This window comes from Leucoraja erinacea, chromosome 31 (assembly GCF_028641065.1).
Source record: "Leucoraja erinacea ecotype New England chromosome 31, Leri_hhj_1, whole genome shotgun sequence".
In the NCBI taxonomy this organism is placed as follows: Eukaryota; Metazoa; Chordata; class Chondrichthyes; order Rajiformes; family Rajidae; genus Leucoraja; species Leucoraja erinaceus.
The window spans coordinates 18,367,715-18,386,226 of NC_073407.1; the positions used below are offsets into that span (position 1 = coordinate 18,367,715).

At 43.8% G+C, this 18,512-nt stretch overlaps 1 protein-coding gene across 4 annotated transcripts in view; it reads right to left on the bottom strand.

Annotated features, from left to right (window-relative positions):
- The window catches only part of LOC129712024 (torsin-1A-like), a 49,764-nt gene extending 31,743 nt beyond the window's left edge, over positions 1-18,021 (bottom strand). Inside the window, exons 1-3 of one of the 4 annotated variants that reach the window (XM_055660157.1) lie at positions 17,759-17,898; positions 13,333-13,460; positions 3,983-4,248 (exon numbers count right to left, since the gene is read on the bottom strand). In XM_055660157.1, the coding sequence (XP_055516132.1) occupies positions 3,983-4,248; positions 13,333-13,450 (384 nt within the window). In that variant the 5' untranslated portion in view covers positions 13,451-13,460; positions 17,759-17,898. Of the gene's footprint in view, positions 1-3,982; positions 4,249-13,332; positions 13,461-17,758 lie in introns of all 4 variants that reach the window. The other 3 variants (XR_008725981.1, XM_055660156.1, XM_055660158.1) reach the window with 3 other exon arrangements.
- Positions 18,022-18,512: the final 491 nt, after the last annotated feature.

The window sequence follows — 18,512 nt, forward strand, 5'->3', positions numbered from 1 at the left end:
CCTTCCTCAGAACAGAACTTTCAGCACTTTGATTACCCTCAAGTAGTCAATATTGGAAAGCACATAAATGCAAACAGCAAGCATGTCAGAATAGAATTAGATGCATGCAGCTCCCAACATGAGCCTGTCAAACCTGTATAAGGAATGCCATAGATGTGCACTGGTAACTAGAATACTCATGGAAGTGGAAAAAGATATGAACAGATAAACAAAGGCACAATGTCCAAAAACGTCTAATATAGCCTTCATGAAATTGACAAGGATGTTTAGTTTAGTTTAGAGATACAGCATGGAAACAGTCCTTTCGGCCCAGCCAGTCCACGCCGACCAACGCTCACCCATACACCAGTTCTATCCCACACACCAGGGACAATTTACAGAAGCCAATTAACTTACAAACCTGCACCTCTTTGGAATGGGGGAGAAAACCAACACCGTCACAGGGAGGATGTACAAACTCCATACACACAGCACTCGTAGTCAGGATCAAACCCAGGTCTCTGGCACTGTACGGCAGCAATTTTACCGCTGCGCCACTGTGCCACCACAATGGTTGTACAGATTTCCAATTGGGGAGCATATTTTGTTCCAGTGTTCTTCATTGCACATTCCTCATTTTAAGCAAAAAAGTATATATTAATCAAATTGTACAAAGAAGATTCCAAGTGCAGCTCATTTCAAACTGCCAAAATTTAGCATACATACTTACTGTATTTGTTATTGAAGACTCCGATAGACAGTTTACTTTCAATATCTTTCAATTGAATTTCCTCCCTTTTGATTCCTCTGCGCCAAAAGTCCAGTGCAATCTCAGTAATCTTCTCTCCACCGGCATTGCTGTTCACAACAAACAATAGTGATTTATAACAAAGAACCAAACACTAGCTGGCAAAGGCTTAAGGTGAGAGGGGAGAGATTTATGGGGCAAATTTTTCACTTGGAGTATAGTCTGTGTCTGGGATTAGCTGCCAGAGGAAGTTGTAGAAGTGTAAACAATAATGCCTTTTAAAAGACATTTGGACATCTGTATGGATAGGAAGGTTTTTGAGGGCTACAAGCCAAATGCAGGCCAACAGGACCAGGCCTGTATACCAACTTTGGTCAACATAGACATGGTGGACCAAAAGGCCAGTTTCATGCTGTACAGCTCTATGACAAGTCACAAAGGGTATCCTCTGGAGCTTGTAGGCTTCAATACACCTCAACTCAACAAAACATAACTACCCCATCCTTCTCAAGCATTTCTACATCATGAGGCTCCAGAGAATTTATCATGAAATCTCTGATGGCATCTCACTGTAGTACTGATGAAGTGATGGAACAGTTGGAGATGTCTTCTTTAAAATAAAATGTTAAATATGTCCTCCAAGCTGAGTGTCGAATATTCTATCGTGTTAATTTGCAGAAGACCAGGGAGGCTCCCTTCCGTGTCCTGACCAATACAAATCCCACAATCAATTTCAGGCACAGAAATTATCTGACTAATTATCAAATGTGTTTGTGGGAGCTGTTGTGCTCAGATCAGCTGGCCTGCTTCCTATGGGCAGCACAGTGGCATAGATATGAGTGCTCCTGCTTCAGCGCCAGTTGCCCAAGTTCAAATTTGATTGGATGCTGACTGTGTGGAGCTTACATTCTTTCCTGTGACAACGAGTTTCTCACTGGGGTCTCAAATTTTCTCTCACATCCCAAAAATGTGCTGCATGGTTGGTTAATTAGCCTTGCGTGGGGTTGGTGGTAGAACCTGGAGGGAATTAATGAGAGTGTAGATGAATAGGGAAAATTAGTGGGGAGTGAAATGGGACAGTTCTGACTGGTCGTAGGTTTGATAGGTTAAAATAAACTCCTTCCATTAGGAAATATGGAAATGACCACTTCCAAGGTATTTCATCGACTGTTTAGTATTCTGGTCAGTATTATATAACAAGATATTACATGAATGCAAGTTAATTCTTATTCTTTAAGAATGCTTGTTTGGTGTTCAGGGGTTATGGGAAGAAGGCAGGAGAATGGGGTTGAGAGGGAAAGATAGATCAGCCATGATTGAATGGCAGAGTAGACTTGATGGGCTGAATGGCCTAATTCTGCTCCTAGAACTTATGAACAAACACAAATATAGGTCTTGAGGTTTAAATTGAACATCATGTAACATGGCATGCTTCAGTTGTTGCTCAGCTCTTAGACCACTGCTTGCTTTGTTGTCTGTTGTTCTACAATGACTGATCATGCATTACATTTATTCCCTCCATTATAATTTCGATAGCATTTACAATATATTACAAAGCCTTCAGTAAATGTGCAATAATTGTCAATAAAATAATGTACCCAATTACATTTCTATTTCAAATTCAGTATTTTTATTCCTTAAAGTTGATGATAGACTTTGTTCATGTGATTCACTATAAATATATCTTTTACCTCAGAAAAATGAAAATCGCCTTCCGGTACACCACTCCATCAATGTTATCATAGTGCTCCAAATAAGGCATAATGGCATCAATAAGGCCTGCTTGCATCTTGTTCATTTCATCAAAAATGAACATGGACCTGGCACACGTGGACACATTGCCACGGATCCATTTCTGTAGCTGCTCCTAAGGATAGTCATTTATTTTGTATGAAATATATTCACGGAAGCAACAACTCTTCACTCCACCACCACAAATCCCCTATTACAGGACTTTGCCTCAGAATCCAGTAAATTAATATGCACTCAAGTCAATAAACTTCACATGAATTACAAATTTAAGCAGAAGTACTCGGCGATGTAACCAGAATCATTATTTGGATGGAAAATGGTCTGATTTGATGTGATACCCATTCCCAATTTTCTTTCCTACATCTGCCAAGGTCCATCTCCAAAGCACCGTACCAGTTCCAATAGCTCTCAGAATGTACCTACATTACATGTGTAGCAGGTTATTCTCCGATACCAGTCAGGCATCAGAAATGAGTCTGATCATCAAACAAAGCCAATTTATCAGTATATGAAGCTTATCTGTCCTGCCTAACTCAAAGGCACCAATCTGCATTATTGCTTCTCCCAATGTAAGGGTGGGTGGCCTCAATGTGTTATGAAATTTTAAAAATGAAATAACTTTTATTTTCATCAATGCTACATTTATTGCTTGTAATAAAATTGCTTCACTTTCTAGCACTGTGATAGTCCCTCGTGAATGATTTTCAATAATTGCATTAAATCTAGCATAAATCTTATTAAGTGTTGGCATTATAAAATTTTATAATTAAGTCCCATCAATTGACCAAAACAAAATTGATGACATATTTGTCAATTCCTCAATGAGTATGCTACCAAGTTATCTGCACTGAGTATTTAGTGCTCAACGTTCAGTTGGGTGGGATATCCCAGGCAGCCTAGTTTGTTTTATCTTCTGTAATCTTATGACCACTCAGCTAATCACTCCAAGTCACTTTTGGGGGCATTTTTTCCCCAATGTATGATTACAATTGCTTTGTTTGAGAACACTCCTCTCAAATGTCTTAGGACTTTTATACTATGTTAAAAAGGCACATTATAATGAAACTATTGTGATGACATGCAGCAGAAGATTAGAAGCAAATAATCAGAAGTTTTAATTTATGTAATGAAACATTAAATACAAAGAACTGATTTTCATGCACCACTTTAATCTCAGGGTTTGGAGGTTGTTTAACTACTGATATTTTTTCTTATGCATTCACTAAAGGTCTACAATTAGATTAAAACCATAATTCACTTGGTGACCCATTATTTTATAAAGAAATTTTTTAAACTGCATAATTAAAACACAGCATTCACCATGCACCAAATTTCCATCGTTTCATTTATAATCCTTCTGAACACCTGAATTAAAATGCATAACTCACTGCTGATATCCAATACTCTCTTATGCTACACTTCACGTTTTGAACTGCGAGGAGCATTGCCCCACACAAAATATCCTATCTAGCAATTTAAAATGTACCCATACTCTGATGTTACCTTATAGTCGCTGAGATATTCAAGGTAAGGGAAGTGCAAAGTGGAGATAAACAGATGAACATATGCACTCTGCAGTCCATTCGTATAAATGTTCTCAGCTATTATTTTACTAATTAGGTTTTTGCCTGTCCCGGTCCCACCATGTAGAGACAAAACTAGAGGTTTTTTAGGGTTTGGATTTGTAAAGAAACCATTAACAGCCTTCAAAACAACTTGCTTGGCAATATGTTGTCCAAATAGTTTGTTATCCAAGTCCATCTTCAAACCTGGTTATGGAAATAAAAGGTTCAGATTATCCAACAGAGAACAAAATTCTTTAAAATGCAGAGTTTTACAACTGATAAACATTTTCCACATTTTTATTGCAGAGCCGAAGGGATGTTAAACATTTGGAGATATTGCCTCTCCATCAGTACATAAAGCAGAGGCACTTTGCTTTCTAATGTGGACATCACAGATCCCAAAGCATGAGGAAACGAGGAATTATCCCTTGTGTCCTGGACCATGTCTACCCTTGAGCAATGACCAAGTCATGATGCTCTTTGGTGTATATTTACTTTACACAAATTGGCTGGCATATGAAGCAGGTTTATAATAGAAGCTATACTTTATTGGTTAATGAACCATTTTGAGATAGCCCAAGGATTTGAGAACAACTATACAATTTATTATTTTACTTCCTGTATATATCTCTGCCTCGTATAGAACATAGAAACATAGAAATTAGGTGCAGGAGTAGGCCATTCGGCCCTTCGAGCCTGCACCGGCATTCAATATGATCATGGCTGATCATCCAACTCAGTATCCCGTACCTGCCTTCTCTCCATACTCTCTAATCCCCTTAGCCACAAGGGCCACATCTAACTCCCTCTTAAATATAGCCAATTAACTGGCCTCGACTACCCTCTGCGGCAGAGAGTTCCAGAGATTCACCACTCACTGTGTGAAAAAAGTTCTTCTCATCTCGGTTTTAAAGGATTTCCCCCTTATCCTTAAGCTGTGACCCCTTGTCCTGGACTTCCCCAACATCGGGAGCAATCTTCCTGCATCTAGCCTGTTCAACCCCTTAAGAATTTTGTAAGTTTCTATAAGATCCCCTCTCAATCTCCTAAATTCTAGAGAGTATAAACCAAGTCTATCCAGTCTTTCTTCATAAGACAGTCCTGACACCCCAGGAATCAGTCTGGTGAACCTTCTCTGCACTCCCTCTATGGCAATAATGTCCTTCCTCAGATTTGGAGACCAAAACTGTACGCAATACTCCAGGTGTGGTCTCACCAAGACCCTGTACAACTGCAGTAGAACCTCCCTGCTCCTATACTCAAATCCTTTTGCTATGAAAGCTAACATACCATTCGCTTTCTTCACTGCCTGCTGCACCTGCATGCCTACTTTCAATGACTGGTGTACCAGGACACCCAGGTCTCGCTGCATCTCCCCTTTTCCTAGTCGGCCACCATTTAGATAATAGTCTGCTTTCCTGTTTTTGCCACCAAAATGGATAACCTCACATTTATCCACATTATACTGCATCTGCCAAACATTTGCCCACTCACCCAGCCTATCCAAGTCACCTTGCAGTCTCCTGGCATCCCCCTCTCACAGCTAACACTGCCCCCCAGCTTAGTGTCATCCGCAAACTTGGAGATATTGCCTTCAATTCCCTCATCCAGATCATTAATATATATTGTAAATAGCTGGGGTCCCAGCACTGAGCCTTGCGGTACCCCACTAGTCACTGCCTGCCATTGTGAAAAGGACCCGTTTACTCCTACTCTTTGCTTCCTGTTTGCCAGCCAGTTCTCTATCCACATCAATACTGAACCCCCAATGCCGTGTACTTTAAGTTTGTATACTAATCTCTTATGTGGGACCTTGTCGAAAGCCTTGTCGAAGTCCACTGGTTCTCCCCCATCCTCAGAGCCTGTATCTCTCCAACGCCAGATCCCTGGTTCACAAAATGGATGACCTGGAATTACAACTCATTGGAAATCGATATGTCCGCGACTGCTGTGCTATGATTATCACCGAAACCTGGCTTCACCCGGGGATACCTGATGCTAGCATGCAGCTAGCAGGACGCTTTCTGCTCCGCGGGGACAGGACTATGGACTCCGGTAAGAGCAGGGGAGGGGGCCTCTGTATATACGTGCATGAGAATTGGTGCAACAACGGGATAATCATAGACAAACATTGTTCCCCTGACCTCGAGTACATGTCTGTAAGATGCCGGCTTTTTTTTCTACCGAGAGAACTAACAGTAGTGATTGTCACGGCTGTGTATATTCCACCTGACGCCAATGTAAACAAGGCGCTCTCTCTCCTGCTGAACACCATTAACGAACAGCAGCGGGATCACCCCGAAGGTGTTCACATAATCGCAGGGGACTTTAATAAGGCCAACCTGAAGACTGTACTGCCAAAATTCTATCAACATGTCAAGTGTTCTACTAGAGGGGTGAACACGCTGGATCATGTCTACACCAATATCAAGCACGCGTATAGTGCCATCCCCCTCCCCCAACTCGGCCAGTCAGATCATCTCTCCCTCCTGCTCTCTCCAGCCTACAACCCCCTCAGACGCAGTGCCAGGCCCACCATAAGATCTGTTACAACCTGGCCTGAAAATGCACTCTCCAATCTACAGGACTGCTTTACACAGACAAACTGGGACATATTCGAACACCAGGATCTGGAAACTCTCACAGAATCGGTGCTCGACTATATCAAGTTCTGCATCGGAAACGTGACTGTGGACAAAAACATATGGGTTTTCCCAAACCAGAAACCCTGGATGTCCAGCCAGGTCCGCACACTCCTCAGAGCCCGCGATGCTGCCTTCAGGTCAGATGACAGAGCTCTGTACAGGGCTGCTCGAGCCGATCTGAAAAGTGGTATTAAAAAAGCCAAGGCGGACCATAGAGTCCCACTTGTCCAGCAATAATACACGGGAGGTATGGCGGGGCATACAAGACATTACCAACTACAGAGGCTGTGCCACAAAGTCAGAAGACCTGAGTGTGCCGCTGGCAGAAAAGCTAAATTGCTTCTTCTCCCGCTTTGAAACATCACAACAGCAGCACTCACCTGCTACAGCCCTGTTCCCACCCTCACCTGGCTCCTGTACTACCCCACTCACTGTCAGGGAGCACAATGTCAGACGGGTGCTCCTGGCAGTGAATCCCAAGAAGGCTACCGGCCCAGATGGAGTACCTGGTAAGGTGCTCAAAGCGTGCGCCCACCAGCTCACTGCCATCTTCACCAGAATTTTCAACCTCTCCCTGGACCAGGCAGTTATTCCGTCCTGCCTAAAATCAGCCACAATCGTCCCAGTGCCGAAGAAGTCTCCCGGCACCACCCAGCAGCGATATGGACGCCGAGAAACCAGAAGGTGTTGACCCTCTCCACACACTCGCCGTTGATGTGTACGGGGACTAAGTCGGTGCTGTGCCTCCTGAAGTTGACAATGAGCTCTTTTGTTTTCCTGGTGTTCAGAGCCAGATTGTTTTCTGAGCACCAGGTTGTCAACTTCAGGACTTCCTCTCTGTAGGCTGCCTAGTCATTAAGGGAGACTTCTTCGGGACTGGGACTGCTGATATCTCCTGGACAGACAACACGACAGCGGTCATCGAGAAGGCTCAGCAGCGGCTGCACTTCCTGAGGGTCCTCAGGAAGCACAACCTGGACTCTAACCTGCTGCTGACCTTCTACCGCTCGTCCATCGAGAGCCTGCTGACATACTGCATTACAGCATGGTATGGCAGCTGCACCATGGCAGACAGGGAGAGGCTTCAGATGGTAACTAGGACAGCGCAGAAGATCATTGGTTGCCCTCTCCCCTCCCTGATGGATATCTACACCTCCCGCTGCCTTAGCAGGGCAAAGAATATCATCAAAGACAGCTCCCATCCTGCGTTTGGACTGTTCGACCTGCTGCCCTCTGGAAGGCGCTATAGGTGCATCAAATCCAGGACAAATAGACTCAGAAATAGTTGCTTTCCGAAAATTATAACTACTCTTAATTCAAATTCACACATGCACTGACTTCACAGCCCAACACCCGGACTTCCATCTGTATATATGTATATAGCGCCACAGAATTGTGCACCTATCCACCCCCCCCCTTCCCCCTTCCGTTTTTTGTTTTTCTGTTTCTTGTTTTTTGTACTAAATTATATGTATGCACTGAGTACGAGCAGCTTTCAATTTCACTGTACATGTATAGTGACAATAAATGGCATATCTATATCTATCTATCCATGCTACTAGTTACATCCTCGAAAAATTCTATAAGATTCGTCAGACATGATTTACCTTTCGTAAATCCATGCTGACTTTGTCCAATGATTTCACCACTTTCCAAATGTGCTGCTATCCCATCTTTAATAACTGACTCTAGCAGTTTCCCCACTACCGATGTTAGACTAACTGGTCTGTAATTCCCAGTTTTCTCTCTCCCCCCCTTCTTAAAAAGTGGGGTTACGTTTGCTACCCACCAATCCTCAGGAACTACTCCAGAATCTAAAGAGTTTTGAAAGATTATTACTAATGCATCCACTATTTCTGGAGCTACTTAAGTACTCTGGGATGCAGCCTATCTGCCCCTGGGGATTTATCGGCCTTTAATCCATTCAATTTACCCAACACCACTTCCCGGCTAACCTGGATTTCACTCAATTCCTCCAACTCCTTTGACCCGCGGTCCCCTGCTATTTCCGGCAAATTATTTATGTCTTCCTTAGTGAAGACGGAACCAAAGTAGTTATTCAATTGTTCCGCCATATCCTTGTTCCCCATGATCAACTAACCTGTTTCTGACTGCAAGGGACCTACATTTGTTTTAACTAATCTCTTTCTTTTCACATATCTATAAAAACTTTTGCAGTCAGTTTTTATGTTCCCTGCCAGTTTTCTTTCATAATCTATTTTTCCTTTCCTAATTAAGCCCTTTGTCCTCCTCTGCTGGTCTCTGAATTTCTCCCAGTCCTCCGGTATGCTGCTTTTTCTGGCTAATTTGTACGCATCATCCTTCGCTTTGATACTATCCCTGATTTCCCTTGTTATCCACGGATGTACTACCTTCCCTGATTCATTCTTTTGCCAAACTGGGATGAACAATTTTTGTAGTTCATCCATGCAGTCTTTAAATGTCTTCCATTGCGTATCCACCGTCAACCCTTTTAGAATTAATTGCCAGTCAATCTTGGCCAAATCACGTCTCATACCCTCAAAGTTACCTTTCTTTAAGTTCAGAACCATTGTTTATGAATTAACAATGTCACTCTCCATCCTAATGAAGAACTCAACCATATTATGGTCACTCTTGCCCAAGGGGGCACGTACAACAAGATTGCTAACTAACCCTTCCTCATTACTCAATACCCAGTCTAAAATAGCCTGCTCTCTCGTTGGTTCCTCTACATGTTGATTTAGATAACTATCCCGCATACATTCCAAGAAATCCTCTTCCTCAGCACCCCTGCCAATTTGATTCACCCAATCTATATGTAGATTGAAGTCACCCATTATAACTGTTTTGCCTTTGTCGCACGCATTTCTAATTTCCTATTTGATACCATCCCCAACTCCACTACTACTGTTAGGTGGCCTGTAAACAACACCCACCAGCGTTTTCTGCCCCTTAGTGTTTCGCAGCTCTACCCATACCGATTCCACATCCTCCAAACTAATGTCCTTCCTTTTCATTGCATTAATCTCCTCCTTAATCAGTAACGCTACCCCACCTCCTTTTCCTTTCTCTCTATCCCTCCTGAATATTGAATATCCCAGCGACCTGAAAAGTGGTATTAAAAAGGCCAAGGCGGACCACAAGAGGAGCATAGAGTCCCACTTGTCCAGCAATAATACACGGGAGGTATGGCGGGGCATACAAGACATTACCAACTACAGAGGCTGTGCCACAAAGTCAGAAGACCTGAGTGCGCCGCTGGCAGAAAAGCTAAATTGCTTCTTCTCCCGCTTTGAAACATCACAACAGCAGCACTCACCTGCTACAGCCCTGTTCCCACCCTCACCTGGCTCCTGTACTACTCCACTCACTGTCAGGGAACACGATGTCAGACGGGTGCTCCTGGCAGTGAACCCCAAGAAGGCTACCGGCCCAGATGGAGTCCCTGGTAAGGTGCTCAAAGCGTGCGCCCACCAGCTCACTGCCATCTTCACCAGAATTTTCAATCTCTCCCTGGCCCAGGCAGTTATTCCGTCCTGCCTAAAATCAGCCACAATCGTCCCTGTGCCGAAGAAGTCTCCCATCACCAGCCTTAATGACTACCGTCCTGTTGCCCTCACTCCGGTAATCACGAAGTGCTTCGAGAGATTGGTCCTCCAGCACATCAAGGACTATCTACCACCAGACTTCGACCCCCACCAATTCGCTTATCGCCAAAACAGATCCACAGAAGACGCCATCACCGTAGCTCTCCACTCTGTGCTGAGCCATCTGGAGCAGGGGCAGAGCTACGTCCGGATGCTCTTTGTGGATTTTAGTTCAGCCTTTAATACAATCATCCCGGACATCCTCATTGGTAAACTGGTCACTCTCGGCCTCCCCACTGTCACATGTGCCTGGATTAAGGATTTCCTCACAAACCGGCCCCAGACTGTGAGACTCGGCCCCCACCTCTCCTCCACTCGCAGGTTGAGTACCGGTTCCCCACAGGGCTGTGTGCTAAGCCCCCTCTTATACTGTCTCTACACCTACGACTGTAGTCCGGCCCACAACAACAACCACATCGTCAAATTTGCTGACGACACTACTGTGGTCGGACTTATTTCAAAGGGAGACGAGGCAGCCTACAGAGAGGAAGTCCTGAAGTTGACAACCTGGTGCTCAGAAAACAATCTGGCTCTGAACACCAGGAAAACAAAAGAGCTCATTGTCGACTTCAGGAGGCACAGCACCGACTTAGTCCCCCTACACATTAACGGCGAGTGTGTGGAGAGGGTCAACACCTTCCGGTTTCTCGGCATCCATATCGCTGCTGATATCTCCTGGACGGACAACACGACGGCGGTCATCAAGAAGGCTCAGCAGCGGCTGCACTTCCTGAGGGTCCTCAGGAAGCACAACCTGGACTCTAACCTGCTGCTGACCTTCTACCGCTCGTCCATCGAGAGCCTGCTGACATACTGCATTACAGCATGGTATGGCAGCTGCACCATGGCAGACAGGGAGAGGCTTCAGAGGGTAACCAGGACAGCGCAGAGGATCATTGGTTGCCCTCTCCCCTCCCTGATGGACATCTACACCTCCCGCTGCCTTAGCAGGGCAAAGAAGATCACCAAAGACAGCTCCCATCCTGCGTTTGGACTGTTCGACCTGCTGCCCTCTGGAAGGCGCTATAGGTGCATCAAATCCAGGACAAACAGACTCAGGAATAGCTGCTTCCCGAGAATTATATCTACCATAAATTCAAATCCACACATGCACTGACTACACCGCCCAACACGGACTTCCATCTGTATATATGTATATATGTATGTAGCGCCGTAGAATTTGTGCACCTATTCCCCCCCCCCATCTCCCTTCTGTTTTGTTTTTCTGTTTCTTGTTTTTTGTGTAAAATTGTATGTATGCACTGAGTACGAGCAGCTTTCAGTTTCACTGTACATGTATAGTGACAATAAATGGCATATCATATGATGTTCAGCTCCCAGCCTCGGTCACCCTGGAGCCATGTCTCCGTGATCCCAACTATATCATAGTCATTAATAGCTATCTGCACATTCAACTCATCCACCTTATTACGAATGCTCCTTGAATTGAGACACAAAGCCTTCAGGCTTGTTTTTACAACACTCTTACCCCTTATACAATTATGTTGAAAAGTGGCCCTTTTTGATTTTTGCCCTGGTTTTGTCTGCTTGCCACTTTTACTTTTCACCTTGCTACCTATTGCTTGTACCCTCATTTTACACCCCTCCGTCTCTACGCTCACACATTTAAGAAACCCTTTCCCTTTAACTCCATCCTCCACTATCCCATTCAACACCCCATCCCCCTTATTCAGTTTAAAGCCACCCGTGTAGCAGTGGCAAACCTGCCTGCCAGAATGCTGGTCCCACACCTGTTAAGATGCAATCTGTCCCTTTTGTACAGTTCCGCCTTACCCCAAAACAGATCCCAGTGATCTAAGAATCTAAATCCCTGCACCGTGCACCAGTTCCTCAGCCACACGTTCAGGTCCCGTATCTCCCTGTTCCTGCTCTCGCCAGCACGGGGAACTGGAAGCAAACCGGAGATAACAACCCTGGAGGTCCTGCTTTTCAACATTTTTCCGAGCTCTCTAAAGTCACGCTGCAGAATATTCATCCCCTTCTTTCCGACATCGTTTGTGCCGACATGCACTACCACTTCCGGATGTTCACCTTCGCCCTTGAGGATTTTCTGCAGTCTGTCCGTGACATCCTGGATCCTGGCACCGGGAAGGCAGCACACCATCCTCGCATCCCGTCTGTTGCCGCAGAAACCTCTGTCCGTACCTCTCACAATGAAGTCTCCCACTACAATGGCCTTGCCTGCCTTAGGCCTTTTTGGTTTTGGCTCAACAGCCCTATTCGCATCGCAAGCCAGTCCGCCGCTCAGTGTAAACACGTCTTCTGTCCCAACAGCTTCTAAGCGGGTGAACCTGTTTACAAGAGGTACAACACCCGGGGACATTGGCATTCCATGCTTCCCTCTCTTTCTCACTGTCTCCCACCTTCTCTCTTCCAGTACCTTAGGTGTAACAATTGTACTGTAGGACTTGTCGAGGAACGAATCCGTTTCTCGTACGAACCGGAGGTCATCCACTTGCTTCTCCAGTTCCCCAACACGGCCCTTCAGGAGCTCTACCTGGATGCACTTTCGCATTTGTAGCAGCCAGAGGCACCAGCGGTGTCCTTGACCTCCCACATACTGCAAGCATCACACTGAATCAGCTTGCCTGACATCTCCTTCTTTTGTCTCTACCTCTCAAGCGTATTGCGTGGTCTCCTCTGCTCAGCCTCCTAGCCAAAGACTCACACTTTTCTCACAGGGCACTTCCCTCACAAGGCCGCTCACTCACTGCCGCTCGCTAAGAGCCGTCTTGCTTAAATTGACTCAATTGACTCAACATGCCTCAGTTGTTACAAATGCAGGAGCTGATACTGATCAATTTTCCAGCGCTTCATTGCTTAAAAATGAAAGCATCCTATTAATGTGAAGTGCTTCGGTCTGTGTACAGTCCAATAAAAACACAATCCATAAGTCAAGGCAAGTCAAGAGAGTTTATTGTCATGCGTCACAGATAGGACAACAAAATTCGGCCCGTTCGCAGAGCTCGGATTCAGTCGCGGGACTTACTTACCATCACCCGGCGGGGTCCCAACATCGGAAGCGTGGATCGCCTCAGTGCACAGGGAGAACAAGGAGAGAAGAGACAAGGACTTAAGACTTTTGCCTTCCATCACAATGAGGAGGTGCATGGTAGACTCACTGTGGTGGATATTAAATCTGTGTTTATTGTGTGTTTTGTTATTTTATTCTATGTTATGACTGCAAGGCAAACAACATTTTGTTCTGACTGAAAAGTCTGAATGACAAAGGAATACAATACAATACAAAATTCTTGCAATGCTGCAGCACAACAGGATATTGTAGTCATAAATACAGATCAGATCAGTGTGTCCATATACCATAGAATACATATATACACACACATCAGTAAACAGATAAGTGCAATAAGTTGTTATAGTTCATAGTTTGTTTGAAGTTGTGTTTAATAGTCTGATGGCTGTGGGAAATAAGCTGTTCCCGAATCTGGATGTTGCAGATTTCAGGCTCCTGTACCTTCTACCCGATGGCAGCGGAGAGATGAGTGTGTGGCCAGGATGGTGTGGGCCCTTGATGAGGTTGGCAGTCCTTTTGAGGCAGTGACTACGATAGATCCCCTCGATGGTAGGGAGTGAAAATGTCTAAATTCTGACCTCGGACTGTTTCTGTGCTCAGTTACACATCTGCCATTCCTTAACAATGTCTTAAATGTGCTTCTTTTCTTACCCTGTAAATGTTTTTGACATTCTTAACGACACAAAGACTGCCTACTTCCATCTTTGTTTCATCATCTGTCCTACTTCATCTAATATCCTTAGGAAAACCTCATTCATTTACTTGTGTCACACCAGATTCTAGTCCTGGCAAGTCTTCTATCCCCATATGTGGAATCTTCAATGCAGGCAGATTCCTGCGACTCGGCTGTGACAGGTATCAGTGTTGGCACATTATAATTTATATTACTAATTAGATTAAGAGACTGTATGAAGCTAAAACAAAATATGCGAGTAAAGAATAGAACAACATGTTGATTGGTGTAGAAGTTTATCGATAATACTGATAGAGGTGGATGTTTCATGTAAAGATTAGTTCAAAATCATGATAGATGTGGGCAAATTACATGACTTGGATGCAGGGGGAAAGGGAATTCATTCCCTTTGATAGGAGATATAAACACAAACATTTTAAACATTGAGATTGGTAAATAGTGATGTACAGTGTAATCTTGACACGTTGATTCATGTAAATATGTAAATAAATGAGTACCAGCAATTGGGAAAGCAAATGATTTGAATTTCGAAGGGCTGAATGGCCACCACCTGCACCTATTTTCTATCTTAATTGCAGAGTTTTTAGTATTAGTTTTAGAGATACAGCGTATTTTGGTCCACCAAGTCCATGTTGACCATCAATCAATCAATCACCTGTACACTAGTTCTATGTTACCCCACTTTTGCATCCTACACTCTAGGGGCAATTTCCAGAAGCCAATTAATCTACAAACCGGCACGTCTTTCGAATGTGGGAGGAAACCGAAGCGCCCGGAGAAAACTCATGCAGTCGCAGGTAGAACACGCAAACTCCATACAGCCAACAACTACAGGGTGTGGACGTACAATCTCATTTTCGAATTACTGATAACTAGAACCACCATCTCAGACAAATAAATGAGGATCACAGCCAGAATCTAGCAATTAGACAGGCAAATGGATTTGCAGGGAATGGAGGGATATGGGTTATGTGCAGGCAGAGGAGATTAATTTAACCCAGCATCAATGTTCAGCATGGATATTGTGGGCTTTAGGGCCTGTTCTTGTGCTATATTGTTCTATGTTCTGTGAGCATTGGAGGTCAGGGGAGACCTAATAAAAGTATAGGGAGGTTTCACGAAAGGTCACTGGGTCATAGGGCTCAACGCACGGAGCCGCTAAATCCAACTGGAAGACATCCGTCACATCCAGTATATGTTATTAATGCTAGGAACGCATACTTTCCTACCTGTTAAAAACCGCCAAAATGTTGAATTTTTGCGCTGAAGAAAATTGTGGGAGTCGGGGTAAGTGTGAGAGACATGTACCCAACTTTAGAATTCCAAACGTGAAGCGAAATGCAGGTATAGAGAAGCGAGAACTGAAGGGACTACATCAGCTAAAGTGCTTGGTAAAAATTCTCAGAAGCTATAAATCTGGCTGTAAATTTTTCTTCAGATGCGTTTTCATTTTGTAAACCCACGAGAACCATGGGAAATTAAAAAAAATTACAGCCAGATTTATCACTTCTGAAACTTTTTAGATGCCAAAGGAATCAAGAAAAAACACCTATAATGCCTTACAGTTGATGAAATGCAGTGAGCAAACGGCCAATGTTCGCCAAGCACAATGGTAAGCGCCTACCTGCAGTTCATCGCGTGTAATCCATTTGGAGTAGCCTAGCATGACCCGTACTGTTGCTACGCTACCCCAAATGGATTACACGCGATGTACTGCAGGTAGGCATAGAAGTGAGAGCTGAAGGGACAACAACAGAGTGCTTGGCGAACATTGGCCGTTTGCTCACTGCGTTTCATCAACTAAGGCATTATTTGTGTTTTTTCTTGATTCCTTTGGCATCTAAAAAGTTTCAGAAGTGATAAATCAGGCTGTAATTTTTTTAAATCGCCCATGGTTCCCAAGTGGGTGTTTACATACAAAATGAAAACGCATCTGAAGAAAATTTTACAGCCAGATTTATCACATCTGAGAATTTTTAGATACCAAAGGAATCAAGAAAAAACACAAATAATGCCTTACTGTTGATGAAATGCAGTGAGCAAATGCCATAATTCCTAATATTTTCAATTCCGATATCTGCACGGCCAATGTTTACCAAGCTGCTGTAGTCCCTTCAGTTCTCGCTTCTCTATACCTTCATTTCGCTTCACTTTTGGAATTCTAAAGTTGGGTACATGTCTCTCACACTTACCCCGACCCACTATTTTTTTCAGCGCAAAAATTCAAAATTTTGGCGGTTTTTAACAGGTAGGAAAGTATGCGTTTCTAGCATTACTAACATATACCGGAAGTGACGGATGTCCTCCAGATGGATTGAGCGGCTCCGTGCGTCAAGCCCTATGACCCAATGACCTATGATGTGCAACCCCCCTATAGGGTGATTTCACGAAAGGTCACTGGAGCGTAGATCCGCACCCACTTGACCGCAAAATTCAACTGGCGGACATGCGGCACTTCCGGTACATGTTAGTGAATGGGAAAACACGCACTTTCACACCCGTTAAAAACATCGAAAACTGCCAGTTTTTGAGCTGTAATTTACTGTGCCAGTCGGGGTGACCGTGAGGCACATCTACCTAAATTTACAGTCCAAAAGAAAGATAGAAACTAAGGTAAATTCAAGAGGGAGCTGAAGGTGCAAAAACAGCGGAAGTGCTTCGTGGAGATTTGTCGTGGAGATTTAAAGATCCAAAATATCGGGAATTATCGCGTTTGCTCGCTGCATTTCATCAAAAGTAAGGCATTATTGACTTTTTTATCTTTATTCATTTGTTATATGAAAAGTTTTAAAAGTGAAAAATCCGTCAGTAAAATTGCAAAATCGCCCATGGTTCTCAGGTGGGTTTTAACATGCAAAATGAAAACGCTTCTGAAGCTACATTTACCATTTAAATAATCGTAAACTATCAATGCGGTTTGAAATAAATTTTACTCAGATGCAAGCTAAGGAATGGGATAATTGTCAGCTGTTAGTTGGACAAAATCAGGACATTTTATTATTTGCCAAAATATATTTCTCAATGTTTCTTGTTTAAAGCCTGTACAATCACCCAAACTACTTATTTATTTATCATCTAATAACAGACAAGCCTGCAGCATGGAATGATGTCAACAATCCTGATTGGGCACCCACTGTGAGCAGGATAGACAATGTGCATAAGAACGCCATGCACGTGCAACAAGAAGAGAGTATTAAAGCAGATTTGGTCGCAGCTATAGATGCTTGAGATGCTTTATTCCAAAACGCATTGATAGTTTACGATTATTTAAATGGTAAATGTAGCTTCAGAAGCGTTTTCATTTTGCAGTTGTTGCGGAGCTGTAAGATCTTTGTATATGAGAGGCTTCCTGTGGTGTACTGTTTTATTTATTCATTACATTATTATAGAAACAACACTATATCAATGACCACTTTTCACTCTCCACTCATCAAAAGAGATAAATAAAGTTAAGATTAAAAAAATCAATTTCTTCTCCCTATTATTTATGGCCAAGTAATTACTGGCTTATTTTATTACTGGATTTGTATCCAAATCTGAATTTGCATTGTAATTCCCCACAGCATAGTTCATTGTCACAACTACCCCAGAGAAAGCAGACGTGTTGCAAGGTGGCCTGTGGCATGCGGATGCAGCACAAATAAATAGCCGGTGTATGTTAACGTGGCAGTGAGATGTCACGACTATTTACCTGTCAGGTTGAGTTTCACCCACTCGTCATCACAACACTCCTGGAACTTGCAGAACAGTTTGGGGAAGAGGCCGGTAAAAAAAGTGCCCATACTGATGGACTCCACGACCGCCAGAAAAGGGGTGGACAAGAGCACGAGCAGCACAGCCCGGACCATCACCTTCATGTTGTCGGTTTCCTGGCGTCCGCCCCCTAACAGGCGACGAGGCACAAGACCCCGCCTCAACGCAGCGACCAGCGAGCCCTGACAACCCAGCGGAAGAGCAGCCAGCGTCACATCCGCCCCTCTGACCTCCCAACCCAACCCTCAGACAGACATGTTTGTGAGGGGCATCCACACAGGCAGGAATATGGTGCTGACAACAGTCAACTTGTCCCTCACACTCACTCTCACTCTCTCTGTGTCTCATTTTCTGGAGAGTTGGAACTATTCAGTAAGTCCAGCAGCATTTATGACGAGAAGGAAAAAAAACTAATAAGTCTTGGAACTAATACAATTAAGATTATAGAACCCCATCTAATCCAATCAACATATTATTCTATTCCCCAAAGATCTTGTAGCGGAGCTATAAGATCTTCGCTATTCCCTACTCACCTATTTATTTTCGTTTCTTTTTACGTGAATCTACTAATAATATGACAATTTTCTGGATGAGTTAACTGTTATCTTCGATCTTCCCCATAGGTTTAGACACATCCATATTTGTCCCCCTTGCAGAATTTATTTCTGGGGGGTGTCTCCAAATATACAAGG